This window comes from Falco rusticolus, chromosome 6 (genome assembly GCF_015220075.1).
Source record: "Falco rusticolus isolate bFalRus1 chromosome 6, bFalRus1.pri, whole genome shotgun sequence".
Lineage (NCBI taxonomy): Eukaryota > Metazoa > Chordata > Aves > Falconiformes > Falconidae > Falco > Falco rusticolus.
Genome location: NC_051192.1, coordinates 13656866 through 13684776, shown reverse-complemented (window position 1 = coordinate 13684776; position 27911 = coordinate 13656866). Strand labels below are relative to the sequence as shown.

General features: G+C 43.0%; 1 protein-coding gene across 3 annotated transcripts; it reads right to left on the bottom strand.

Annotated features, from left to right (window-relative positions):
* On the bottom strand, positions 1-27683 carry LOC119149940 (24-hydroxycholesterol 7-alpha-hydroxylase). Of its 3 annotated transcripts, none has more exons than XM_037391855.1 (12): positions 27274-27683; positions 20220-20355; positions 18734-18908; positions 16254-16403; positions 15292-15385; positions 13731-13829; positions 11753-11843; positions 10594-10727; positions 9655-9750; positions 6620-6708; positions 2877-2964; positions 1-1757 (listed from the first exon to the last, which is right to left on the bottom strand). In XM_037391855.1, exons 1-12 carry the CDS (start codon positions 27448-27450, stop codon positions 1686-1688), a joined length of 1401 nt encoding a protein of 466 aa, XP_037247752.1. In that variant the 5' UTR covers positions 27451-27683; the 3' UTR covers positions 1-1685. The 3 variants fall into 3 exon arrangements, with proteins under 3 accessions (XP_037247752.1, XP_037247753.1, XP_037247754.1); XM_037391856.1 differs by lacking the exon at positions 27274-27683 and adding an exon at positions 22192-22208; XM_037391857.1 differs by lacking the exon at positions 20220-20355 and having other exon boundaries at positions 27274-27363.
* Positions 27684-27911: the final 228 nt, after the last annotated feature.

Below are 27911 nucleotides of genomic sequence, written 5' to 3'. Positions count from 1 at the left end.
TGTCTGTACGTCTTCACAGGTGGCTTCACATGCCTTTTATTGATTCCAACCAAATTGATGCTGACCTTCAGGTTATACTTTCCTTTATGGACATCTTACTTCAAAGCCAAGTTTCTCATTACAGAATTTTGCTTTTTTGAGTTACCTTTCTTGAGGGAAAAAAAAAATCACAACCAAAACACCACCACCCCCCCCCCCCCAAAATCAATTAAACAGAAAAATGAAAAATGCAAGTTGAAAAAAAATTATCTTTGCAAGACTACAGGATACCTGAACAAATATTGTGGACATTACCAAATTTTAAAATTAAAATATACACTTTTGGCTAATAATCATGTGAAAACCAAGAGAATAGTTTTCAGTTATGGAAGAGATACTGGAACAGCAGTTAAGAGTGCCACTCTTGCAGAGTTAACAATTATAAGCTGAATTGGAAGCTGAACAAATAATTTTCCAGCCATATAAATCATTAAAGTTTGTTACATTGATGTATCCCTGACTGAGGTAAGCCAACCATGTAATGAAATATACAATGTGTTATTTTCCTCTGGATATCATTCCCATAGGTTTTACAGTTGTTGAAAGTCCATTTGTGGAGGTTTTTTTGCAAATACTTCTAAAATTATGAATAATCTTTACTTAAAAGACTAAAAATACATGCCAGCTATTATCATATATAAGATCTGGCAGCAGTTAAAATGTTGGTATCTGAACTTACCTGACAGCTTCTTCGAACAACTTTTACTAGGTGTTCCTTATAGGATTAAATATTTTTAATTTGTGCAATTTGTTCTTTGTTCTATAAGTAAGTCATGTTAAAGGGAAAGCAAAAATGTTCCAGATATTAGACAACCCATCTAATGAATAGCAGTAGCTTTTCTTGCAGTCACTTCATTAGAAGCCAAACATCACGATCAAACTTTCATTGCATATTCATGCAAGGACTGATTCTGAATCCTCTGGAGCAAGTAAGGCTCAGTAGAAGTTTTAGGTGCTCCAACAGAACAAGAGCCCAGTGTTTCCCATACTTGCAATTTTTCCATTACAAATGCATTTTATTTGCAAAAAGTTGGCACTGATTGTAGGCAGAGCAGGCCAGATGTTCATCTACCTTCACAGGCAGTGATATGTAAGTCACGCTAGTTTATCATGGCTGTGGATCTGATCCGGAGGTCTGTGCTCAGCACTGTCCCGTGATTTGTGCACACCAGCACCGGGGAGCCATATGGAGCTACCAATCTGATTTCTTAGCATGAGGCACCACTTTGGCCTTGGTTCGAGGAGACCCACAGGAAGCAGCGACCTGGCCCAAGGGACCTGCTTTTCCATTGGTTCTAGCTTGACCTCCATGCAGGATTTCCAAACATCGCAGCTTTTTGTCCTGAATGTCTGGTTGGTAAGTTTAGTATATCAGATTTGCAAAGTCTGCGAATAATTGGCCCACAAATTATGACTGCAGCAGGAGAGCTTGATTTTTAAAGCAGGAGGTAGGCAAACAGGTGAGAAGCACAGGTACAGCTACACTGGTATGGCATACCACAATGCAGGGATGTATATAGCATTTACAGTCAAAATTAAACACTGTTAAGGCAGAGAACCTATCTGAAGATGTAGGATAGGGAAGCAGCTCAGTGGTCCATCCATCCAGGGGTGGCTGGCAAAGGAAGGTTAGTGCCAGGCAACTTTTATTCCCGGCATTTGTACTGGACCCAGAACGGTGCCATGGGTTGCTGTGTCCCCACCAAATGTAAAGGGCTCTGCAAAAACAAGAAAATTAGTAGAATCATTTAAGTTAGTTAATGGAATTATCATCATGCTTTAGTATTAAGATACAAACATATTCTTGGAGCTTCAGTCTTAAAAGAACCAAAGCTAAATACCGAGAGTATTTCTTGGCTTTGCTGAAGCCACTGAGTAGGGCCTTCATGGATTACTTTTATTCCACTCTGATAGAGTCTGACAGAGACACACGAAGTCTTAAGAAACTCAAATGATTTTGAATATCTTCGCTAGCATAATAGCCTGTGGGTGCAGACCCAAGTTACAATCCACTCCAGTGAGAGCTGGTGTAGCAACACACCATCAGTCAGGAAGAAACAACCTTCTTCCATATTCTGGGTGGACTTCCTATCACTACTTGAGATCAGCTCCCACGTTCTTCAAGGAGAGGAATTAAATTCTCAGAGCTTCCATCTTCCAGCCTAAAGGGCAATCATACAAAGCCCCTGCCACTCTAAGCTTCTCCCTTTTCTCCTTGGCAGTTTAGCTATAGAGTATGTGTGTCATGTTTAGGTTGTGACAGGTAGGTACACTTACTTAGCAACAGTGCATGTTTGGGAGGAAAAATGATTTTTAGAAAGTGGAAAGGAGACAGTGCATACAGAGGAAGAAGTTACTGCTTAGAGTGGAGACTGCACCACTCACCCTTAATGGTAAAACCTTTCTGTTTCATGGTTGCTCCTTCATTCTTACCCTAATCATTTATCTTCCACCACTCGATATGTAGTGGAAGAGCACCGTGAGTGCTGCATCTGATTTCCTGTCTTTAAAGTATTAATCCAGTTCCCTATTCATTGTTTTTATGAACAGCAGAAAGCAGTAATAAAATCTTTTGCAATATTTATGTAATGATAAGACAAAATACTTTTTAGGTGCTTTCTTGTATAGACAGTGCAGTACCACAAACATTGCTGGAGTTACTCTGGCTTTTCTGAGTTAAAACAAAGATGGAATTATTCATTACATGTTTTATTAACACTCCTCTCAAAATTTTGCTTCATTATACATAACCACAGTTGAGCACGGTTGTTCATCTGAGCGTGGTGAATGAAGGATATAAAGATGTGGAATGCTATATAAATGCACAGATCTTTTACCTCCTTTGGTACTGCATCCAAAAGCACAAATTTATATTTGTATAGGAATAGCACAACGAACAACTGGATTTCCATGATAGCAAACCACCTGCAAGAAAAGGGAGGAAAACATCAGCTATCCAGCCTAACAATCACACATGGTTTATCATCAGATAAGAAACGGGGTGTCTTTGACAGATTTTACATTCCATGTTTTAGTTCTGCCTGAAAGTTTATCGTCAGAAGGAAAATATGCTGTAGCTTTGTTCAGCTTCTGCATTACCGAGCAAAGAACACGAACGCAGCAGCTGTCCCTTCTTTCTAGTGAAACGTTAGACCAACAGTATCCCTCTGACACCCTATTTTAAAACAGCCCCTTATCATTATGGTTTTTTCCACTGTGTAAACATTTACATTCTTCTAACGCTTGCTGACTTGAAGTAACTTCATAGGAGTGAGAAGACAGTCAAATATAGAAAAGGCTATATGACTAATTGTGCTATATAAAGTTATATAATACAGCTGGGAGTCTGATGACATCAGAGTAGCTGTGACAGCGGGAGTTATTATTTAATGCGTCAGCATTAGAATGCAGTATGAGACCCAAGGGCATGATTTTTTTTTTCTGTAACACTCTCAGAAAGGTCTTTCTTACTCAGTCCGGAGAAGATTTCAAATAACTGCAGGTGAACTCCTCTAGGCTATTATTTTTTAATGTTTATACGTACAAGAGCCTTCTGCATTTAGGGACTAGCATGCACCTACGCCAGGTCATAGGATTAGTCACTTGCAGAGTTAGGCATGGTTTAAATACCTAGTTAAAATTGTGATACTACCTTGCTCTTCTACACAAGTTATTTTCCATTATCTGAAAGAAGCTGGAAAAGTTGGGTAAAGCAACTGTTGGGGAATTCACTGGGAAGAAGGCCACATGACTGCACGTGGTGTCAGCCTGGGTTTGGCCTGGCAGGTGTGAAGAGGAAGCTAATAAGCCCCAGGAGCCCCGCGCTGACTCCTGACTCCTGCAGAGCCATCCAGATCTGCGCACTGAGCCGTCCTGTGCTCCAGAATGGGAGGATGCCTCTTTGTTTTGGTGTAGCATCAGACCCAACTTACCTCTGTGATTTCCCATCGGAACTACCTTGAGATAGAGAGCTTTTGGTGACCTTGGGCTTGGGGGAATGCAGTGCAGGGATATTTCAGTGGAAATCAGCTCAGGTCAGGCAGGATTTACTAGCCCAAATGCCATGCTGGCAGCACCGGACAAAGGTGGGCTCCTTGCAGCCACTGCGCTGTTTGCACAGTGCAGCCCTGGGCCCTGCTGCATGAGCTCCTGCCTCTGAGCCATCCTCACTGGTTTGGCACGGATGTACCATGATGCAACCAAACACCAAAATGCCTCTAGGTTGCCCTGACAGTGGAAATGCTGCGTTTACAGAGGGCTGTCCTCCAAACACACGCAGAGCGGGATGCAGGCTGGCCCACTGACACCTCTGTACCTGCGGCGGTGTTCATCTGTGATCTGTCTGAGCAGCAACGGATATAACCAGCAACTGGGCACAGCACTTCCCACCGTGCCATCTCAGAGTGCTTTTCCCAACAGGCTGCTGCTGTTACTCTGCTCTGCAAATAGAGGTGCTGAGACACAAGGGTGATACACACATGTCCAAGGGTGGCCAGAGGGACAGCCCAGGAGTGAAAGGCAGGACTGCAGAGCCCAGTGTGTCCTTCTCGCCCACAGCACATTGTAATGAGCAGAACCCATGAGCTTTCTTGCAGCTTAGTTCCCACCTGTCTTTCATATTCATGACTGAGTCCTAGAGCAGTTTTTCCTGTAAAAACTCCGAGTCGCTAATGCCTTTCTATTTTATTTAGTGACAAGGGGGTTGCACAAAGATGTCCTTTCTGAAATCTTGCCCCCAGTGCACTGCTACGTATTGGAGTTGTGCTGGAACTCAGGAGCCCAGCTGTGGACTGAGGTCCTGCAGTAAATGGAGTCTGAGAAGGAAGTCACGACCGTTGTGCTGAAGGGTTTACAATGCCAGCAAAGGATAGGAGACAACAGACAGAGCTATGCAAGATAAGCACAGTAGCACAGGCAATAGTCACCTGGTTAGACAAAAGTAGCTTCACTACCATCACATTTTTCCTTTAGGTAAAAAAGATCGCACAGAAATGACTTTTGGGAGCTCTTCCCATGTCAGTTTGCAGGAATATTTGACAAATAAGTTATTTTCTAGTTTTCCATTTGATTAAATTAGCTTATAATTTCATGATGAATGTTAGCAATGGAGAAATTAAATGTTTAAGACATTTCCCTTATAAATCCCAGTACTGAATCAAATGAAAATGCATCTTAAACTTGAAATATCATTGTTTCATTCAGTCATACCAAGGAAATCTGCAACCTGGGATCTAGATACATCCCTTGATTTAATTTCCCTTCTTCCAAAACCAGCATATTATTCTTTTAGAATTATTGCTGAAAAGCATAAAGGTGTGTGTTACCATGTGGACTGCCAAAGGGTTTGAAAGGACTTTTTCTCATGTTAGCAAGAAAAAGATTCTCCATCCATTGACTATGTAGAAATGTTATGATATTCTTTCTAACGACAAACTTATTTTAAAGATATTAGCAGAGTCCAGAGAACAGCCTGAACAAAGAAATAGGTCAGTACACATAAACAAGCAGCTTTCAGAAACACTGTTTTGCAGCTTGTGCTGTACCTGCAGATGCCTCTCGTGAGTTCTGCTGTCGCCCTTGCCGGGAATGGGGCTGTGCTCATATTTAGCTCAGGAATATGGCACGAGCCATGGAGGTACAGCAGTGAGTGAGCACTTTGCTGTGGCAAGCCTAAATGGTGAATGCATTTTTATTCATGTTGTTTATGTCTTTAATGCCTTCACAAAGTTTTATCTGACACTCATGTCCGGCCTGCTATAGGGTGCAGATTCAAGAATGCAGATCCTCTGTGACACCCTCTCGATTCCTTGCTCTGCTTGGGACTCTTGAGTTAAATTCACTAGTTTTATGGATTCTTGGTTACTTGCTGCTTAGAGGAGACCAGGTTTTGAAGGCAGAGGACTGAGCATAGAGATGTTTGAACACAGAAATGAGGAGCAGCTGGCTCCCTGGGCCTTGTTCCAGGAAGAGGGACAGCAGAGAAAACAAACAACAGAAGGAATGCAGGAAGCATCGAGACTGGCATTGCTGGAGGAGTGAAGAGAGGCAGGATCTGCAATTTAAGCCCTTCTGAAATCGTGTGGGCCTTAATGCAAAGACAAGAGTCAAACAGAGAGGAGCCAGTTAAGACATTTGAAGATTAGCAAACATGTCGATGACATCATAGAGGATGGAAAAAGTGTCTCAGACCACCAAGAGAAATGTTCTTTAGGTTAGTTTAGAACCAGTTTATGGCAACCTCCACGCCTCTGTAAACTGGCATGTTTGTAAGTGCAACAACCCTCCCCAGATGAAAAGATGCCTCAGCAGCAGCAGAGTGAGGCTGATTCCCTCCCTGGGAGATATCCTTTGATATAATAGAGTCAGATTCTACTTTTACATCGTGACTTTACCTGTCTTTTCCAGGAATTAAACCACTTTCAAATCAGTTAAAGAACGTCCAGATAATACTGAACATTAGGGGACTGGCAAAGAGCAAAGCAGTGAAAACACTTTACCTCCAAGTGTAAGAGGAGCCCCATTCAAGAGAGTTGTTCTCTGCAGGGTTTGGGAATAAATAAACCCCAGCTGTTTCACTGACCTTCCTGGACACTGATGCTTCCCTCCTCCAAATGCCACAAAGCTGTCCAAGAAAGCATTCTTCTCTAAATTTGCCTCTTTCCAACGATCCTGTGGGAAGAAACTTTTTTTTTCCAAATCAGCCTTATATAAATAAAGCTTAACTTTATTTCTCCAGGCTAAAAATGACCTTGGACAGCTAATCCTCAATACAAAGTTGCACTGATGCCATTTTTGTGCATTCAACCTGTTGGTGGCAAGAGTCTGAATTCAAAAGGCAGTACCTACTCAGGAAAAGAAATTAGGGTCACATTTGAAACATACTTGGTGCCTCAAAGTGCTAGTGCTAGAGAGGTTTTAAAAATCACCCTGAAAGCATTCTTCCTGTACACACACACCCCCTCCTTTTTTCTAAATCCTGGATCTTGAGCTATTGAAATGCCTATAAAAATGTGACCATCTCCTTTTAAGTAGATGCACAGTCAAAGCAAATGTTCAACCAGTACCTTCCCTCAGCCACAAAATTGTATCAGGGCGCACAGATGGCTCGTGCAGATCTTGCTCAGCAGCCATTTCCAAGGTGCTGTGCACAGACAAATGCAAGGTGTATGAGCCGTAACACAGGTGAGACGCAAGGATTGCACAGTCCCATTCTCAGGTGCAAGCCGGTGTGTGAGAAAAAGAACTATTTTCCAACAAAACCAGCCTGTCTGTACCCTGAGGGCTCCTTGCTCCATCCTGAGCTGCTTTAAGAGCAAGGGAACAACACAAGGAATAAAGCAATATGGGCTAAAGTTTGTGTGGGTGACACTGACAGAAGTAAATCTCTTGAATGCTGAGTGACAAACTATACCAGCTTCCAGAAACTCAGTGCAGCTCTACCAAGGCCTTCAACTAAAGCCCTGTCAAGTTTATGGTGGCTACCTGGTCTGATGAAGCTGTCTTAGAGAAGGCGTAATCTTGTGGGTGGTTTGGTTTTTTGTTTGTTTGTTTGGTTGGTTTGGTTGTTTGGGGGTTTTGTTTGGGTTTTTTTGGGGGGGGGCGGTTCAGCTATGGCTGTTTTCTGAAGAGGAAACCTATTAACATCAAAATCCAATGAAAGCAAGAAAAAAATCTCAGCGGTGCTGAAGCAAGGTGATACATTTGGAATGGCAATGCCCTATTCCTCATGGAAGAAATGTGAATTTCTAAAAAACAAACTAGCTTGTTTTTTTAAGAATTATGTAACTAGAGGGTAATGCATCAGGGTTTCTGCTTCGGATTTCAGACAGGCAGGAATTGTTATAAGGGATTTCAAATTGGTGAAGAGTTTGCTAGAAGGGAAATTTTGTTTAAATTACTCCTTAATGCATTTCTATAAAAAAGACAAACTGTTCCATATCAGCTGGTGCTAAAAAGAGCAGTTTACAAGCCTGCCCACGCGGCCACCTGGAGTGTAATAATAATCAAGAAACTCTAGATGAACTACTGAATTAGCAGAGCTAATATCTACAAGAAATCATCTGACTGGAAAGACCAGCGAACCTAGGTAAATACATGGAGATGAGCTATACAAACAAATAAGAGGAAGAGGAAAGCACTTGGAATCTTAGCATCATAGAATTGGTTAGGCTGGAAAAGACCTGTAAGATCATGGCGTCCAACCATTAAACTAACACAGCTGAGTCCACCACTAAACTGTGTCCCCAAGTAGCACATCTACATGTCTTAAATACCTCCAGGGATGGTGACTCAACCACTTCCCTGGGCAGCCTGTTCCAATACTTGACAACCCTTTTGGTGAAGACATTTTCCTAATCTCCAATCTAAACCTCCCCCGACACAACCTGATGAAACAGCCTCTTGTCCTGTCACTTGTTACCTGGGAGAAGAGACCGACCCCACCAGCCTACAATCCCCTCTCAGGCAGCTGTAGAGAGCGATCAGGTCCCCCCTGAGCCTCCTCTTCCCCAGGCTGAACCCCCCCAGGTCCCTCAGCCGCTCCTCATCAGCCCCGTGCCCCAGCCCCTGCCCCAGCCCCCTGCCCGGCTCTGGACACGCTCCAGCCCCTCCACGTCCCCCTGCAGTGAGGGGCCCAAAGCTGAACACAGGGGTCCAGGGGCGGCCTCACCAGTGCCCAGCGCAGGGGGACGGGCACTGCCCTGCTCCTGATGGCCACACTCTTTCGGATACCAGCCAGGATGCTGATGGCCACCTGGGCCACCTGGGCACACAGCTGGCTCATGCCCAGCCGGCTGCTGACCAGCACCCCCAGGCCCTTTCCCACCAGGCACCTTCCCAGCCCCCTGCCCCCAGCCTGTAGCGCTGCCTGGGGTGGCTGTGACCCAGGGGCAGGACCCGGCACTGAGCCTGGTCGAACCTCGTGCCATTGGCCTTGGCCCATACCCCTCTGCAGAGCCTCCTGCCTTCAAGAAGATTAACACTCCCCCCGCAACTTGGTGTCATCTGCAACCTGACTGAGGGTGCACTCAGTCCCCTCGCCCAGATCATCGATAAAGATATTAAACAGAACTGGCCCCAGTGCTGAGCCCTGGGGAACACCGCCTGTGACCAGCTGCCAGCTGGATGTAGCTCCATCCACCACCTCTCTCTGGGCCCGGCCAGCCAGCCAGCTTTTAACCCAGCGTAAAGTATGCCCATTCCAAGACATGAGCAGCCGGTTTCTCCAGGACAATGCTGTGAGCAATCACGTCAAAAGCTTTACTAACATCCAGGTTGATGACATCCACAGCTTTTCCCTCATCCACTAAGTTGGTGACCTTGTCATAGAAGGAGATCAGGTTAGTCAGGCAAGATGGGTTCAATCAGTGGGATCTTTCCATGATGAGCTTTGAATCAAGATCAAAGTGACATAAAGTATTACCATATTATTTGCAACATATAACTGAACTTTAAAGTCTTGCTTATTCCTACAGGCTCCTCTTTTTGTGCATGTTCTCTGTATATACCACCATCCCCCAAACCAACTTTAAGCCAATTTGTCTATGTGCTTTTGTTGTGAAATGAGTGAAGAGGAGAAAAGACAGCAAAATGCTCACACTAAGAGTGACAACTTACAGGTTTGAACATTTCTGGGTCAGGAAAATATTTTGGATTTCTGTGCAACCAATACGGTGACAACATCAGCATGTCACCTGCAGGTATGGTGAAATTCTGAAAAGGAGAAAAAAACTCGAAGAAAACAGAAAAATCACATATTCAACTCACAGTCTTTCCTTAATACTTCTATTCCATCAGCAGAAGATCCTAACAGAGGACAAGTGAATGTGGTAAAGCCGCTATGGGCATATTACATGTTTGAAGCTGCTTCTTACTGTTGCCACTTTTTTCCCATTAAAAAAAAAAGTCATAAACAGTGGAGAAGATGGAAAGACTATTTTTGTTCTAATTTGTTTTTTTAGGTATTGAAATAATAGAAACATGATTTCTGTCTTTCCTGCTTCTTGATGTACCATGTGAGCTGGTACTTTTTTCTAAAACTTTTGTTAAACACTTCCTACAGTGCAAACAAATTCATAGAAAGTCTCATATCTCAGTAAACCTTTATGGGACTTTAGTATGAAATAGGCATGAGCGCTGATTCTGTAAGATAGTGTTTTTCTCCCAAACATTTATTAGTCCGACTTCTGAATGCTGGCATTCCATTCTGAGTGGCAGTGAAGAGGATGAATAGAAAAGAAGTTTTATCAGTCACTAAATCGTGGTCCCTTCTACTATACTTGTTGTGTCTGATTACTACTTCATATACCATCAGCACAGTATCTCCAGCTCAATTCGATACAATCTAAAATCAATTCAAAATTAAAAACAAAGACTGAGCAAGAGAAGCAAAACCACTGTTAAATTAGTGATGTTGAATAATTCTGTTAAACAGTTATGTGAGACTGTGCAACACCTCTACTATTTAATTTTATCCAGATCTGTTGGGAGATTCCTTTCTAGACAAATCATACAGCTTCCTTTTGGGGGGGGGGGGGAAAAACCAACAAACCTCACCTGAATTCTTATTGGGTTTACTACTTTCTTGGTGATTGCACCTGGAGACCTCAGCCGTATGGCTTCCAAAGTGCACCATTTAATAAAAGGCAGCTTCTTAAGGTCCTCTTCAGAGACTTCTAGCTGATCTTTACCTGTTGTGGCATGAGAAAGATGACTGTGTAAAAACTAGACTTCATACCTGTTCTGATACACGCTGACATGTCTTGCTTTGGAACTTTTGACAGAATACCTCAAGACTTCGAGACCTTGCTTACACCCAGAAATTTTCTTTATATTTCAAAGTAAATAAATGGACCAAAAACAGTACAATTTAAGGAAAGTCACTGAAGATAATCTAATAACTCTGAGGTAGGTGGAGATACAGCATAAACAAAGGTCATCTTTGAAGTTGAGAGTCCCTGGACTTTTTCAATACTTTGGTAGGACATTGCATGGAAATCTCTGGGACTGTAGGCACCAAGACAAGAAGCCATGGCCGAGCTCCTGGGCTGCGTTAACACTAGTGAATGAAACAGGGCCAGGAGAAAGGCTTAAGCACTGGTTTGTGATTTTCCTTATTGGTTAATTATTGACACGTTCCTCGATACGGTTTGACCCATGTCAACTAAGAGTCTTCCATGAAAGTCTGAGCATGGTTCAGGGAACTGCATATGTGAGTGACTGCTCCCAGTAGGCGACTGGTTTTTGAGGGAAAGAGATCAGTCGTGGGAGCATGAATCATGCCAGACAAACTGCCCTCAGATGAGGCAAGAGAGAACAGGTCCTGGCCTGTTTTTCCACAGAATAGCTGTAACTGGTGAACATCACACCGTGAAATGCAGCTGAATTGAGAAACCTTGTCTGACCCTGTCATAGATGCATGGAAAACCCACAAGACTAGTTAATACAAATCTAGGTCTAAATGATAGGTGTGGGACAAAGAGACAAATACATATCGCCCTTTTTCTACCTTCTTTTGCTAACATCAAAAGGGGTTTTGGTTAAAAATATGTCAAGCTCATGCTGGGTAATGAACTCAGAGCTGGACTCTGTGCTATCACTTGTATCCTTAGCAGCAACATTCGTTATTCCTAGCATTGAACCAAGTGTGCCGTGTGCTGGGCCAACACAAATAAATCATTTCTAGGTTCCAGAAGGACAGGACTGGATTTATTACCTGCTTTGCCAAAAACAGAAGCCAGGTCTTCCATGATTTTCTTGTAAATGGAAGGACAAGAGAGTATGAAAACAAGGGTCCAAAATGCAATCTAAATAGAGATGAAAGTACTTTAATTCTGGAATATGGAACAGAATTACAGTATCTTCATAGCAAATGACAGAGGCAGGTGAAAACATTTGCATATTTTTGTGTGCCTGTTGTAGCTGGGGCACACAGTGAGCTGTGCTTCCCGGGTAAATCCACATTTAAGGGCTCAGATCCTGGGAGATTATGTCTAGTCATCTGCTGTGTACTTATCTTCAGCGAACATTATACGGCTTTGGCTTTGAAACACTGAATCCTTTCTTTAATTTCAAATAACTAGGTGTTAAAATTAATTACTAAATCATTGTGATTAGATTTAGCTGCATGACTGGAAAAAAATAAATACTAAATCCCTACCAATATTAGCAGAAATTATGTTAAATAATTTGCAGGGCATTGTCATAGAGTGACACTAAAATGGACAGGAAAAGTTTTAATTAACAGGAAAACAAGCAGTAGTATATCCCCTTTAGGAATAATTTACTAACTGATTATGCAATGAAGTTGAAAATCAAGAAATCTAGGAAAGGAGAAAATCCTCTTAAGTAGGATGAAACCAGAAGGACTTGCAGCACTGCCAGGAGTCTCCCTCCTCTTGCTGAGCTAGCAGGAGATGCAGCCTGCACACAGATCTGGTCACAGGCCATCTGTGCTGGTGAGGGATGAGAACTCTTACTGTTATTTCCCAAACAGCCCCACGTGGATGCAGCCCTCCTTCTGCAAAACAAATATGGTAGCTTAGTTTTCTTGTACAGCACCTGGACGATGTGGCTTCACTGCATGGGCTGAGGAGGGATAATTGAATTGTTTCAGATAAGAGGGTCTAATGGACTTATAAAAAATCCCCTTGGGAGGTGAAAGGCCTTCTTTTCATCATTCCAGTCACCAGAACAGTAGTTGTGACTATTCTGAGAAAGCAAAATATCTGTATGTCTATTTACAGCTGAATATTACAGAAGTAAGTAATGATAGGGTTGTGGAAGGAATGTCAGTTATCCTGATATCAGACAGGAGGCCATGCCTCTCACTCATACCAACACGTGAATCCACAGAAACTTCACTGAAATGGATGAAATTCCTTTAGGGTAAAATGTAGTAATATCCAGTCTTAGTAAAAACCGTAGATCTATCCATTAGGAGTACATATAAAAATAACTCGCTACCATTTTTTTCTAAAGCACATCTGTAACAGACATAACTGTGCTGGAAAGAGCTTAGTAGTCATGGTAAATAAAGGATGTTTTTGCTGCTATGGATTTTTCATCTGAGAAATTCCTATAAATGTCTTTGGTCAGCTTAAGCTATGTTAGATGTATTTGTCTTGTTAGCATGCTTATATCTGTATCATTAGTCCATCAAATCTGTTTCTAATATAGACAAAACTTAAGCGGCAGCAGAATCAAACTTGCTTTTCTTCCCCTAAAGCCACACTGGCATTTGTACAGCAGATCCCCCAAAGCAGAAGAGCCAAATTCACTCAAGGATTTACACACAGATGAAGCTACGCTATACTACGCTTTTGATATTCTTTACAATTGGCAACACCAGGCTATTTAAAATAGTCTCTACTCTATACAGCCATAGTGCTTCAAAACAGAGTTAAATGCTCTTCACAGCGTAAGACTGCGATCTTAATAGCTATTAGACATATGTTCCTGCAATATGATGATAAGGGACATCATAATTTAGGAAAAATACAGGAAGAGCTTTTCTTGTCATTGCTTCTGTGACATTGCAGCCTGGGTATATTTGTAGTGATGCATGTGGGCGTGATAATCCCTTCTTTGGAATACATGCTGTGTGTGTGACCTCTGGTTCAAAGTCTCTTCTTCCAAAATACAGGCTTTTGAATAGGATGGAGAGGAGGTGTTCCTCTAGCTGATGTACTTACAGGGACAGCATTTGCTTGCGAAGCCCAGAGCATTAGGAGACCGTAATTGGGAGCTAGATGTTTTCCTTGCAAGTTATCCAGGAGATGATGCAGTAGTGTCTGTTAGAAATAAAAGATAATCATGTGTATTTCCAAAAATATATATCAATCTAGTTTAGGGTAGGGCTTACTAGAATTCAAGGATATAACATAGACAAAGAGAGGTAATGTTAATTATGGTTTCTTTGCAGTCACAAAGAGAAGACACCTGTTAAGAGAAAGTGAGACTCACTCAAAGGCAGGGGGCCAGAAGTCAACGCACCACGTGAATCCCTACTGAACACTTGCGCTGCATTTCATTTTCTTACAGTTTTTAGGGGATTTGGTTCCCTCACTCCCCATTGTTGTTTGTACATGGAAGAAAGAAAAATCTCTATTCTTTTTCAGTTCCTGCTCTAATTCTCTACTTCAAAGAACCTGAAAATGGCACTGAACCAGTTGAATGAATGGAAATATTCTCTCTGTTCCTGCCAAAAAGGTGCTTGTTACGAAAAGATGGCCTGATATATCTGCAAACTCCCTAGTTCCAAGTGCTTTGTTAGTGACCTAACCAGTGACTTCAATGGCTTGATATTCTTTGAAGCTATAGCAACTGTGTGATGTTCTGGGATCAGCTTTTGTTTATGGTATTTCCTTAAATACAGGGCAACCATGCGTTCAAGGCAAAGCTTCCTGTCTGCTTTTTAGAGGGGAAAAAACCTGACCTTGAAAAAAAAATAACTACTTCTATTTCCAAATTCCCACCCAATCTAAGGCACTGGGTTCATGCCTCCTAGTTCCTGCACCTTCTTACCTCCCACCATCCCCTCTCCAGCCCTCTCTTTCTTTCCACTATTCTGGTTTATTTTATGAAAGAAATTATCTTGGTATGTAAAGCTTTTAAAGTCTAAACAAAACCTGGTTTGTTTAGTGATCTGTTCTATAAGCATTTGGTAGATCAAAATTCCCAGGCCAGACTGCTGTCGCATTTGTCAGCCGTATAGACAGAATTCCTGCCATAGCTAAGGAGAATAACCAGGGGACAACTTATCACAGCTTTGACACAATCAATATTTAGGGTACTTGGCTTCCAATCCAGTAATCTGCTATTTTCTACTAGTCTGGCTGCTAGAGGATCTACTCACTCTACACCAGGGTTTAAAAATAGTACATGTATGGTTTTGAAATTTCACAGCACTGTGCCCTCAGGGAAACAACTGAAGAGGTCTTTCTCTCACCTCTTTCAACTGCGATACTGGAAGCTTGTGATGGGTCGTAGCTCTAAACCCTTGGCTTAAAGTTCCCTAGAGGAAGATGTCAGTTCTCAGAATTGTAGAAAATAAACTAAACTGAGGAGTAAGAGACTCAAATTTCTGAGTCTGTCCTAATGTAGGTGACAGCAATACTGGACAATTAAGGTATAGCTATAAAAGCTGACATATTTGGCTTATTTCTTCCAGTACTGAAATAATTCCTGCCCTCCGTCACTTCAGTCAGAATATATACAAGGAAGTCATCTTATTTCATAGCCTCAGATGTTTACCTTGGATGTGGTCTCTGAAGGGTTGGTCCTTTCAGCATCTGACACTACTTTCTCAAATAAATTTAGAAGCCATTTTTTGGATTTAGACCAGTTCCTGTAAAGAAAAGCAATCAACAAGAAGTACTTAACTGAGGCAACACAAACAAAATTTCCTTTTCCATGAGAAGGGCTCTTCGGTTTTTTTTCCAAAAGCCCTGGGGCAGCAGTCAGTTGATGAATACTCAAGTGTCAGTCTGACTGACAGTAGTGTTGACTGACATGAGGAACAGCATGTCCAAGACCTTCACCTTGGCCAGACTTCATTTTGCATCCAGGACCTGTGACTGCAGACTCCTAGATTTTCATATCCATTTCACTACAGGTTTTCATTGTAGGCCAATCTCTCCAAAGCCACAATTTAAAAAATGATTCTCCCTAAGAAAATCAAAGCCACAGTTTTAGAGCATACTTAATTCTTTTTGAAGGCTATTTTGAGGTGCTTACAGCACTACCATGGCCCCGAGAGCACGGATAGGCTCTGCATGCGCTTCCTTCCCTTCCTCAGGGTTTAGTTGCCTCTATCCAAGGTCAAGTCTGTGACAGTGCAGCCACATAACCTGGGATCAGTCTGCTGGAAAACAGCTTAGGTGTGCGACGGAGCAGAGAGATGCCCCGTTGGGGATCCCCTCAGCTTGTGACTCACATTTAGGCTCAGGCCTTTTCCCATTTCCCAGTTCTGCTGCTCCCTGACAGCTGGACCCTGCCCATCTGAACAAAGCTGTTTCTGATTTATGCCAGGAAAATGCATGAGACAAGGTCAGAACTTTTTTGAAGTATCTAGCTGAAAACCTGCCTGACCCAAGGACACACCATCAATAAAGACAGTAGATCACCCTCCGGGGGAAATGTCTCCCATGGCTGATATTCCAGCAAGCATAATGCCTCTAATGGGTACACCACGAGCATCATCTCTGCTCCGTTACCTCAGGAAGCACTCAGGCATCTGAGAAGCGTATTCAAAGTCCTCATCGTACTTCTGAAAATGTTCTTCAAACTCCTTGATTTCACTCTGACTTGTTGGGCAGATGCCTTTTCCAAACAAAGTGTTCACCACTGCTGGATACATGACGTGCCTGCAAGGACAAGATCCCTGTGACTTACAGGCCACAGGGAAGCTGCAGCAGCAGTTTTAGGGCAGAACACAGCACGTTGAATTACCAACAGCAAAACTGTGGGACTCAAGCGTCATGCCAATATGGAGGGACTGGCACAAGGCTCTTATCTCACTCACACCCTTATCACAGATTTTACGCAGAGGCTGGGAGATGCACAGACCTCAGACTAGTTTTCTGCATGTGGTTGAATTTTATCACTTAGCGTTTGGTCACTTGAGGAGAAAGGCTCTGGCACACTGAGGTCCCCTTCTCCTCAGTATCTCTTATTTCAGGTTATCCCACGAGGACCTTGGGGGCATTGCACAAACCCTTCTGCCACCAAACACCCTGGGAAATCCTTCTTCGGGCTACAGCTTTCCTGGACAGAACAATGCTCTTCTGTTTTGTCTTTGTCTCAGCCCTTCCCTGTTTGCGCCTCTGTTGTCCTGCAGACTCTGAGCTCCTTTCTTAGACCACTTCACCTGTACTCTTGAGCTCTGAGAAACCCTTATGCAGTCTTTGCTGGGTTCCAGTTACTGCTTCTGTACGTTTATTTTGGGCAATAGTTCTTTCACTTTCTTGCTTTTCTACATATCATAAGAAAGCTGGAGCCACCTGCTGGCTTTGTGGATTTAATTTTGAGGCAGCTACATAACAGTTATCCAGAGCATAGCATTCCAATTCTTTTAACCTGCCTTGTTTGGCAAAACTGTAAGAACAGGTCACACACACACCCCCAATTTACTGTGGATGACTTTTATGCATAGTGTAATTTATCATCTAGCATATGACCATTTAAAAAAAGAAATTAAACAAATAACAGCTGACTTGGATGCCATGACAGCCATGGCAGTGGGAAGAACACCCTGTCCCCAGGGCTGCATCAAGGATGCAGAAGGATGGGATGCCCCATGTAGGACTTGTATGCCCACAGCACCACTGACTCATTGCGGACCACGGTCTGTGCTGGTGCCAATACAGCACAGAACACCAGGTCCACTCCTGCCCTCAGAAACTTGAGCCCAGGTGAAAGACCACAGATGGATTCTGATAGGGGAATAACAAGAAAATGTGAGCCAGTATTATCGTACCAGGCAGTGGTGCACCACGCTACTGATTTGATGACTGTCCATTTTTTCCACAAGAAGCAAATGTGACTTTGATCTCAGAAGACAGGTTGGGGAACACCATGGGATGTGGGGGCTGGCACCCCATTATTGAGACCACTGGGATGAGGGCTGGGAGGTTTCAAAGCCCCGTTCTCCAAAGTTTTTCCCCAGTTAATCCAAACTGCAGTAGTTGAAGTGACAGATGCTCAGTGTTTTAGCTGCAGTAAAAAGCTGCATCTTAGTTGCATTATGCAGAAGAAGCGAGCAAAAGACAACCTGTATGTGAGGCATTAGAAACAGGTCCAAGCCAAAGGCAATATTCTACTTGTAGTCCTGACAGATAAGAAATAGACATTGTCCCAGAAAATCAGGAAGGAGTTAAAAGCTCTTGTCACGTGAAATTGCTAGTAAAGGTATTTTTTCTGCATGAAGGATGAAGTTCTGGCTGCAAAATCAGTTGCAGAGGTCTTAAGTTTTGGGCTAAGCTTGCCCCAAAACATGCAGGCAAGGTTTTCATCCTGCTGAAGATCAAGCATTTTGTGTGTTCATAAATTCTTTATAAACATGAGGCTTTTATCCCATCTTTTGGGAAACAGGGTTTGCTGGAAGATGCTGTGTTTTCTTTTTATTTCCAAACAGGTAATTCAGATGATCAAGTGTCACAACACTATCCAAACTAGCCGGCTGCAACAAGGCTTTTACCACCCCATACCAGGTTGACTTCAATGAGTAGCTCCCACACCTTGCCCTGGCACAGCCACCCACCCCCCACAAGGTTTCAAAAGTTCATCTACCGTCCGTGCTGTTTCTCCATCCTCTTCAAGCCAGTCCACCTGCTCTTCACCTCTGCTGTGTCTGGATTCTTCCTTTCCCAGCCACCCTCTCCTCATCCAGGCTCCCTGCTTCTCCCTCTTCCAGGTCTCTCTTAATCCAGAACAACTCTTCATACAGTCCTTCTCGTTCCTACCCCTTAGAGCTATTTAACTACTCAGCAGGAACCAGCCACAGCTGCACCTTATCCACATCGGCCAACCCACCACCCCTGAAGCCAGCCCACAGCTGTATGTTATCAATGCTAATTAACCCAGCTTCATTCCTCTATAATTCCTCTACAATCAAGCTCCACCTGCTTTACAGAAACATCTCTGCTTCTGTAGAGGATAGTCATGCATTAGAGACGGGCTTGCAGAGATCCCTTACCTTACCAGGTCATTGAGGTCGCCTGTGCCCCCTGTGCCCAGACGTGCCATGTGCTCATGTAGTTCCTTACACAAAGTGCCCATGAACATGTGCAGATTGGAGGGACCCATTTTTCCTTTCATCATGCTGTAGAGATTACTGTGGTTCTGATAAAATGCTTCTGCCGGGACAGAAACTAAATACAAAAAGAAACAAAAAACATTTTGGAAAGTAGACAAAATAGATTTTCACTGAAGGGTAGAGTGAATTTTTTTACACATAACTTGTGACTCTAATTTGAATGCTTTAACCCTCATTTTCCTAGAGTGAAATTCCCAGAAAGCTTCTGTCTAACCCTGTAAAGATTTTGGTAAGCCCTCTGCTTCTACCAGTCTGTGTAACATCTTCCTGCCTCATGAAGCTTCAGTGCCAGAATCGACAATCCAGAGATTTCCACCCGGCGTCAGTATGGATGTACAGAGGTGTGCACGTGCTCCACAGAACTGACTAAAATGAAAAATAAATTAATTCAAGAAAAAAAAAGTTTGGGTCTTCATGCTATAGTAGTACATCCTCTCAGTCAGACCGTGAGAGGCTGAGAGAGCTGGGACTGTTCCACCTGGAGAAGAGAAGGCTCGGGGGAAACTTATCAGTGTGGGTAAACGTCTGGTGATAAAGGAGATGAGGCCAGGCTCTTCTTAGGGCAGGAGCCAAAAGGCACAAACGGCAACGCCGGAGATTCCATTGAGACATAGGAATGTTTTTATTGTGAGGATGGTCCAATACAGGAACACTTTGCCCAGAGAGGCTGAGGAGTCTCCATTCTTGGAGATACTCAAAATCCAACTGGGCACAGCTCTGAGCAACCTGCTGTCACTGGCATTGCTCCAAGCAGGGGCGTGGACTAGGTGGACTCCATCAGTGCCTTCCAGCCACAGGGATTCTGTGATTTAATCTCTCTGGCAAGTTGCTTCTCTCCCATTCCACAGTCCAAAATCTCCAAACTACTCAAAGAATTCCTATCTGCATAAATTCACATGGATATAGGCACGAGCTGATGGAGCACGCCATTGTGGATGGCACATATACCTCACCCCTTTCTAATGACTGTTGTACTGCAGGGTTACAACTAATCATTGCTACAAGATGGTCTTCAAATTAAGTGATAGGACAACATACTATTGCTCCAAACCTGGTACACAGAGGTGTAGTGTCTAGCCACAGAAAAGGACCTGATCTCAAACTGGCATTCCTTGATAATAAAAGTAGTAACAGTCTCTGGATGAGAAACCTTTGACCCCTTGAGACTGAATCCAAATCACCTTGCAGGCTTATAGTTCTGGATCCCCACGAAGGAATTTAATTTCACCTTCATTTTATAGCATGGTCATGGGTTAAGATAAGTGTTTAAGGCATGTTCAAAAAGGCAATGAGCTTTGGATTGGGGTTTAATGTTCCTGGGTAACCAGATTTGATTCCCATTAAAAAAGAGCTAGGTCTCATTTACCTGTGTTCTCGACAGCTTGTTGTACTGCCTGTTCAAAATTTAAGTCTTTTGATTTAAAAAATGCTTCAGTGCCTTCTTCCTCAGTCACAAAAGTAAACCGTTTTCCCAGAGCAAATATTGTGAATACAGGGCCATGCTGGAACAAACAAAGATTTCACATTACTGCATTGTTAACACGTTTGACAGAAGCCCCAAGAGGACATCAGTGCTGCTGAGGGGTCAGGAGGGAGGACTTGGTCCTTCCTGCTCTCTGTGCACCTTGGTTCAGAGGCGCACAAAGATGAGCATGAATCAGACCAAAATCTGTAGACTTACAGACCAGAGGGGAACACCATATGTGCCTGCCTGACCTCCTGCAGAGTAAAAGAGATTCCTTTTCTGATAGTAAAATTTTATATTTGAATGACATTACAGTTCAAACAGTACAACCTACCTGGATTTAAAGAACCCGAGTGATGGGTTACCCACTGCCATAGCAAAGTACCTGCATTGTAAAAATTCATAACCCTACTTACTCCAATTAACATTTTTTTAACAAAACCTCCTACTTCTGCATCTGTTTCAGGTGGGGTTTTTTTATGTTGTTCCTCCCACCCCCCCCACCCCCCACAGTTTATAGGTTCTGCTGATACCAATGATTTCTTTCTTGCATGGGTGTTTAAAGATTAATATCAAAATAGCTAACAAGCTTTGAGCAGAAGAGAGAGAGTTTGTTGAGATTTATATTCAGGGAAAGGTTTTGATGCCATAAATCATTCTTTCATTTTCCCTTAATCTATTAGCCTAGAGCCCTCTCCAAACTTTCAGCAATAGGGCTTCACTTCTGTATGAAAAAGATCACTGATATTTGTAGGTAAAGTAGCAAACACATATGCACTACCTACTGGCTGTCAGATTTAGGCTTAAAAAAATGAAAATTAGGAAATGAAGCATCTTTGGCTTAGTCAAGGCAATTTCTGCAAAAGCCTTGGAAATCAGAAGCCCGGCATTTACATTTATATGAGCACCACTTTCTTTTGGCAAAGTTACTGTACATATGGAAATGTTCAGGGTTTTCATAAAGTCTCTACACGCATCATGGAACTTGATTTTCTTTTCCAGGTTACACTGCTGACAAGGGTGAGAAGAGTTTTCTGTTATCTGTTTGGAGTACTGAAAAGCCTCGAGCCCACCTTGCGCACATGGTTTATACCACTGACTTTGACCATTTATTTTGTTGCCTGTGACTGCATTGTAAAGCCTGCTTCATCAAAAGCTCTTTGAAGCCAAGGAAAAGATTCCTCATGACATCAATTGAATTTTGATTGTGTCCTTCAGGTGTAAATTATTAAAGAATGACTATTTAAACTCTCTGGGTGATAATAAATAAAATACTGTTTTAATAATAACTAAATTGCTAAGGTTGCTTTTTTATGGATAACAGCAGGTCCTCATCATCAGGCTGGGTAAAAATCAGTGAATTTGTACCATGTTTGTTTTTAAATTAGATTTGTTTAAGATTTTGAATTAAGATTAAAATGTACTTAAAACCAAGTTCAAAATAAAATTAAACCTGAACCAACAGCAACTGCAATAAAACTTAATTATTCAATTAAGGTCACACTCAATTAAAGATTGGAACACTTTATTTTAGATGATTACATGTGAGCAAGATGCCTAAGCTGCCCTGATAGAGAATAGAGATTGAGTCTGTGCAGTCAGGGGAGCCTAAAAACTGATTCATCTGACCAGCTGCTGCACACCTCTGTGTAAGGTAAGCTGCACTACCCTTAGCCTCACTGACAGGGCTGACTGCATGTCCACTGGCCATCGGGAAAGCTTGGCCATCGTGTTCACCTGTAAACAACTACACAGACAGTTTGGCTTTGAATCTCACCAAACTCCTGCAATCTATTCACGATAATTAAAATTAAACCAATATTTAAAAAAAAAAAAAAAAAAAAAGGAAATAAAATAAAGCTCCATAACGGACCTCCAGAACAAGCCAGCTTCATTGAACAGCAGTGATGGTGGATATTCAAAGACACATCTTTCTAGAAAGCAGAATTCTGTGTCCAAACAGGAAATTACAAATAAATACTATATTGGATAAATTATTAAATGTAAAATCAAAATACTAAAAAAGGTTTAAGGATTAAACTGCTAATGGCAATCCCTGTTCCAAATAATAAAGACTTTTCCAAACATACCAGATACAGGAAGTCTCCCAGTATGTTGCTGGGCCTGATAAATGCTCAGAGTAAAGAAACCCAGTGGGGAAGCAATCTAAATTAGCAATTACATCAGTTTAAGGCAAATCCCACCCTGGAGTCTTTCACTGCGAGTAACGGACTGAGACCTTGTTTCAAAGGAAGCATTAAGTAGAATAGACTTCAACATGTGGTAGGTAAATCGGTGATAAATATTTCAAAACCCCAGAGGGATTAAAATATGAAGCTGCAGAACTACCTACCGTGGTCTGTGAAATCACCGCCAGCAATAGGAGGATGGGCAGGCAAACACATGGTGCCTTTCTAAAAGGCTCCTGAAGAAGGACCTGGGAAGCCCCAGGCTGAAGAAGAGCCCAATATAGCTTTTAGGAAGACATAAGTGTGTATGGCCTTAAACATATTCCTAATTCATTCCTTAGAAGAAGGAATTAAAAGTTTACTCATGATCTGGACTCATTTAGGAGTCTAAACTATGAGGAAACCTAGAAACATCACAGAAGAAGAAGGCCTAAAAGAATCATATTCTGAAATTACTCTAAGATCTATTATACGAGTCCTAGTCATTAATTTAGAGCTCTCGTCTTGCTAGGAAAGGAGCAGAGAATGGAGAGCAAACATCTAAACCCATCCTGTGCCCACACCTTCAACTCACTGTGTGTCTCTGACCCTTCCACCTCAGCGGGGTATACTGAGCTAGGAAAGGCAAAGGGATGCACAGCAAGCATGAACGACAGTTTCAATGAAAGGAGACTAAGTGGACTTAGATCCCAGGAAAGGTGAAAAGAGAATAATTATTCCCAGTTTCTCATAATGTCAAAGGTCACGGGCACATACTAAAAGGCAGCTCGTTTAAAACCAGACAATACCTTCTTCATATGACTCACAGTTAAATTATGGATTCATTGCTGTGGGATGCTGTGAAGCCAAAATTATACACAGAGTAACAAAAGAGATTGGGTTATCATAGTCAGATCATCTGGATGCAAATTTCAGGCCAGAAAGTTTCTGTATTATTCATGACCAGAAGCTGGGAAGAAAAAGCAGAAGGCAGCATACTCTTATCTGGGTGTGCTCCTCACACCCTGGTACTGAGCATCCACTAATCGCTGCTGTTTGAGACAGACACCTGAATAGACACTTTCCATTTGTCGCAGTATAATTAAGCTGATGTTCTAATGCAATAAAATCAGCTGCTGGAATAAGCTGCCCAGCAGTTCTGCATTTACCACGTTGTGTTATGGGCAGGTACCAGCGAAGCGTAGGCATCACCTGCCAACACTGTGTTCCAGTTTGCTGCTGTCTGAAAGAGTGTTTAAGGACACCTGATGACATACAGAGATACAGAAAGCAAAATAAAAATCCTCTTAGGATTTAGGGCCTATGAAGCTGCTTTCACTCGTGAAAGCTCTGTTTTGTCCACAGACTGGGAAACACCGCACAAAACAGCAACGCCACGATGACAGGCAGAGCTGAGCCTATGTGAAAGCAACACTGCAGAGAAATAAAAACTTCAGAAGGATGTCCTCCAAAATCCCAAAGGAAGGAAATCAGGGAAACAGCTGTTTTCCCCAGGGGCGCTGCCAGGCAGGGAGCAACCACTCTTGGCTGAGACAGCTGCAGTTGTTACGACTCACGCTGGGCCGGCTCTCTCCCTTGGCCTGCACATGCACATGGGTTAAATGCCATGTTCTTTATCTCAGGGACTTTAGAATTTTGATCTTCTGTGTGTGAGACCAGGGTTGCAGACCATTAGCGACTCGACTGTGGACGCTGTCTTTGGAAACTCTCCACCAGAAGCCTTGTCCTCTTCTCCATTCCATTTCCCTTCTACCAAACCTCATGCAGGATGCATGTCCCGTGGCACGTAAGCCAGCAAGCCATCCCTCACGCAACCACACACAGAGAATAAGACTGAGAGGCATCTAGCCGAGTCCTGAGATATGGCACCATGTCCTGAACGCAATCAACATGCTGAGAGCGACGTATGGATCCACAGGTCTGTATGAGAGTGCAGAACAATCTCATGGGTTTAACTGAACTTTTCTTGCGAGCTTCATTAGCAAACTGATAAGAAGCATTTGAAATTCCTTATTAACTCTTACCATGTTTGTCAGGCAAAGTGAGGAGCAACATCCTTTGAATCCAGTATTTGACGTTGCATGGTGGCTCTGGTTACCCACCCTGCTCATCCCAGAGCACCTGCAACACTGCTGTAACTAACTAGGGAGCTTTAGGAGGAAGAGGTGGCATCTTTTTTTAGACCAGAGATTAAATATTTCATTAGGGCAGGGGATCTTTCTTTTCTTAGACACACTAATGATACGAGGGGAAAGCCAGACAATTCTTCCCGCCCACATCATCTTCTGTAGGTGGAAAACAGAAGCAGCAAACTTCAGGCAAAGTGCGGGTTGGAAGCAATGGAAGTCGGGTGTGTTGCTCCAGGGGTTGAGAGAAAAAGCAGCAAGGAATATACACAAAAGGGACAATAATAAGAAAGCTAACTCTTTAAGAAAGAAAAATAAATGAGTGTCACTTTGACAGAATGAAGAATTAATCCAGGGGAGGAAATTTCTAACTGTGAAAGTCCTCCCTGAAGGTAATGACCCTACGGAGCTGGAGAGGTTTCACACTGCCTAGAGCCTGTTTCTACACTAACTTTTAAGAGGAGAGCTTGCTCATACTAAGGACATTTACCCCTGTTCTGGCAATATGAAGGAGCTTGGCATTATTGCAGAAGTATTTTGCAACACTTGTAATGCCTGTTAACAACCTCTTTGGCAGCAGCACCTGTTTTATTTGGCTGCACTATGCTACAGTGCCTACTCCTTCAAAAAGGAGCAGGCAGGAGAAGGCTTCTCTCTCCTGGCCTCAGCATGTCGTGCCGGTGTGGGAGGTGGCAAGGGAGAGGGATGTGCCTGGGGTGTTCAAGGACAGGAACGGGAGAACAAGAGAATAGCCCTGCCCAGGGACAGGGAGACTGCTGGACGGTCGTGCCTGTGATGGAGAAGGCCCTCTTGTCCCTGGAGGCACCCAGGGAGGTCACAAATTACCAGGATGCTGAGTTGCTGGGCCAAGAAAAAAGTCAAAGGAAAGGTCCTATCTGCAAACACACAGTAAAGGGGAGATATTTAAGAAAGCCTTATTTTTCTGCTTTGCTTTTCAATGGGTTTTCTCCCATTGAAAATAGCTCTTTTTCTGGTTTTTGTCCCAACAAAACCTGGGGTTTATAAAGTCCTTCAGGTGTTTCTAGTGTGTTCAGATGTGTCAGCAGCTGCCATAGCACCACCAGCAGCCTAAAGGGTCTCCAGGGAAAAGAGCATCCAAATGAATGGACTGAGAGCCACTGAGTTTGCATTTCTACTTCAGTGCATTCTTTAATATGTAAAAGTTTTGCTCATTCAATCTGTGAACAAACCCCCACAAAGGACTCTTCTGTCAGGTTTGTTTTAAAATTTTGTCTAAGAGAACTTGCTAAAAGCTTCCTGGGGAAAAAGGCAAGTGAAGTAAGCTTAAATCATGGTGCAACATCTGTCCCCCAAAGGGATTGCACTGGAAGGGACAGTTTGGCAGGCTGCTTTAATCTGGTTGCCACAAGGATGTGTTTTCAACAGAACAAGGAGCTTCTCTAACAGCTTTGTATGAGAAGATTGAAATAAACGTTATGATTGTTTTTCTTACATGAGGCTTGATCAGTTTATTTAAGGGATTATATGGCATTGTTCCTGAAATAGTAGGAGACTGGACTGGACTGAGTTTTCTTCCAGTCCTACATTTCTGCCCTAAGACAAACATACAAATAACTGATCATGATATGCACAGATGAAAGATACAGGAAAGACACAGTAATAGAAGGTTAAAACTGGCCTGTTCAGCTCAAACAAGCCAAGGAACTCCAGATCATACACGTGAGCTTACTCTGTGGTGCACCCAAGGTGCTTTAATACAAGACTGACAGCTCTTGAGGTTCTTACACCTCATACTTCAGCTGATAATACTTGACCCTCTGCTTTCATTTAACACCACAAGTTTATAAAAACCAAGCCTGCAAAGAGGTACTTACAAATACGGAATCTAATAGTTCAAAATGAGAAAGCAAGTTTTAAACATCTAGTATTATTTTTTTTCAAATTTCAGGATGTTACAGTGTTTTCACTTTTAGTTAGTTTTTGCAAGTAGTGGGCTGTGCAGTCCTTCAGTATCCAACACCTGAGGCTATTGCCTGACGATATTGCAGTAGCAGGTGGTATCATCACTGAATGACAATGGCGAATGGGGCTTTATGTCAGTATTAGCTGCCTAGAAATTAAGCACCTAATCTAAATTACTCATTTAGGTGCTCTCTATCACACAGACATAGAGAAAGGAAGGCATGTCCAGGGGTAAATCTTCACAGCCACCTTTGGTAATTTTTTTAAGATGGAAAAAGTTGCCTGCCAAGCATGCCTGTGTCTCTCTTGAATGCTGAGGGACAACAGCTGGTACTCAAAAATCCCACCTAACTTTAGGCATGCAAATAATTAGTCTTCTGGTCCCGCCGGCACCTGGCACAGGGCTTTCCACATCATCTGAAACCGAGATGAACATTTAGCCCGACTGCAAAAGCAAAAGAGCAGAGGTGCTGGGTCCAAACGGGATGATCACAGCACAGAGATCATGCCTGGATCAGATCCACAGCTTCACAACGCTACTGGTGCAAAGCCGGTCTTTCACCAGCTAAACACTTCTGACGTGACAAAATGTGACAGGAAAGGGGCAAACAGCACAGAAGTGTCTCCTCGCCTTTCCCCTCGCAGGCAGCTACCCTGAGCACACCCCCCCCCTCGCAGGCACGCCACGGCCATTACCTTGCTTCTAGCTTGCTCTATAAACTCCAGAGGAGCTTTCCCAAACTGAAACGCAGCTCCAAACCAAGGGATCCAGCTCCTGATGCAAGGAGGGGAGTCCGGGTTTCTCAGCTGAAACAAAACAGCCTTGACAATAAGAAGTCCCAGGACTGCTGCCAAGAGGACAGCCAGAGCCATTTTGCCTCTTCACTGCCGGCCGCAGCAGCTGCTCTGCCTGCTGCATCACCCAGCATGGCTGCGCTGGCCAGGGCGCCCGAGTCAATGAACACGGCCTCTTTTGTCACTCTTGCCAGCTGAGCACTGCCATGGAGACAAGATGTCAAAGCACCAAGCAGCCCAGGGGACAAGCCCTTGTTTTGGGAAAGGCAGAGCCAATTCTCCTCTATACTGGGACGAGGACCAACTCCACCGCTTGCAAAACTTAGATGTTGCTGTGACAAATCCTTGAACTTTGCACCAGTCGCTGGAAGGCTATCCAAGCAGCCAGGGACACAGCCACGGACACTGGCAAAGCACTGCATTGCTTTCTTCAGGTTTATTTGGTTTTTGTTGGTTTGGGGTTGGTTTGTTTGTTTTTGGTGTTTTGGGGTTTTTTGTTTGTTTGTTTGTTTGGGGGTTTTTTTTGCTAATATCAAAGC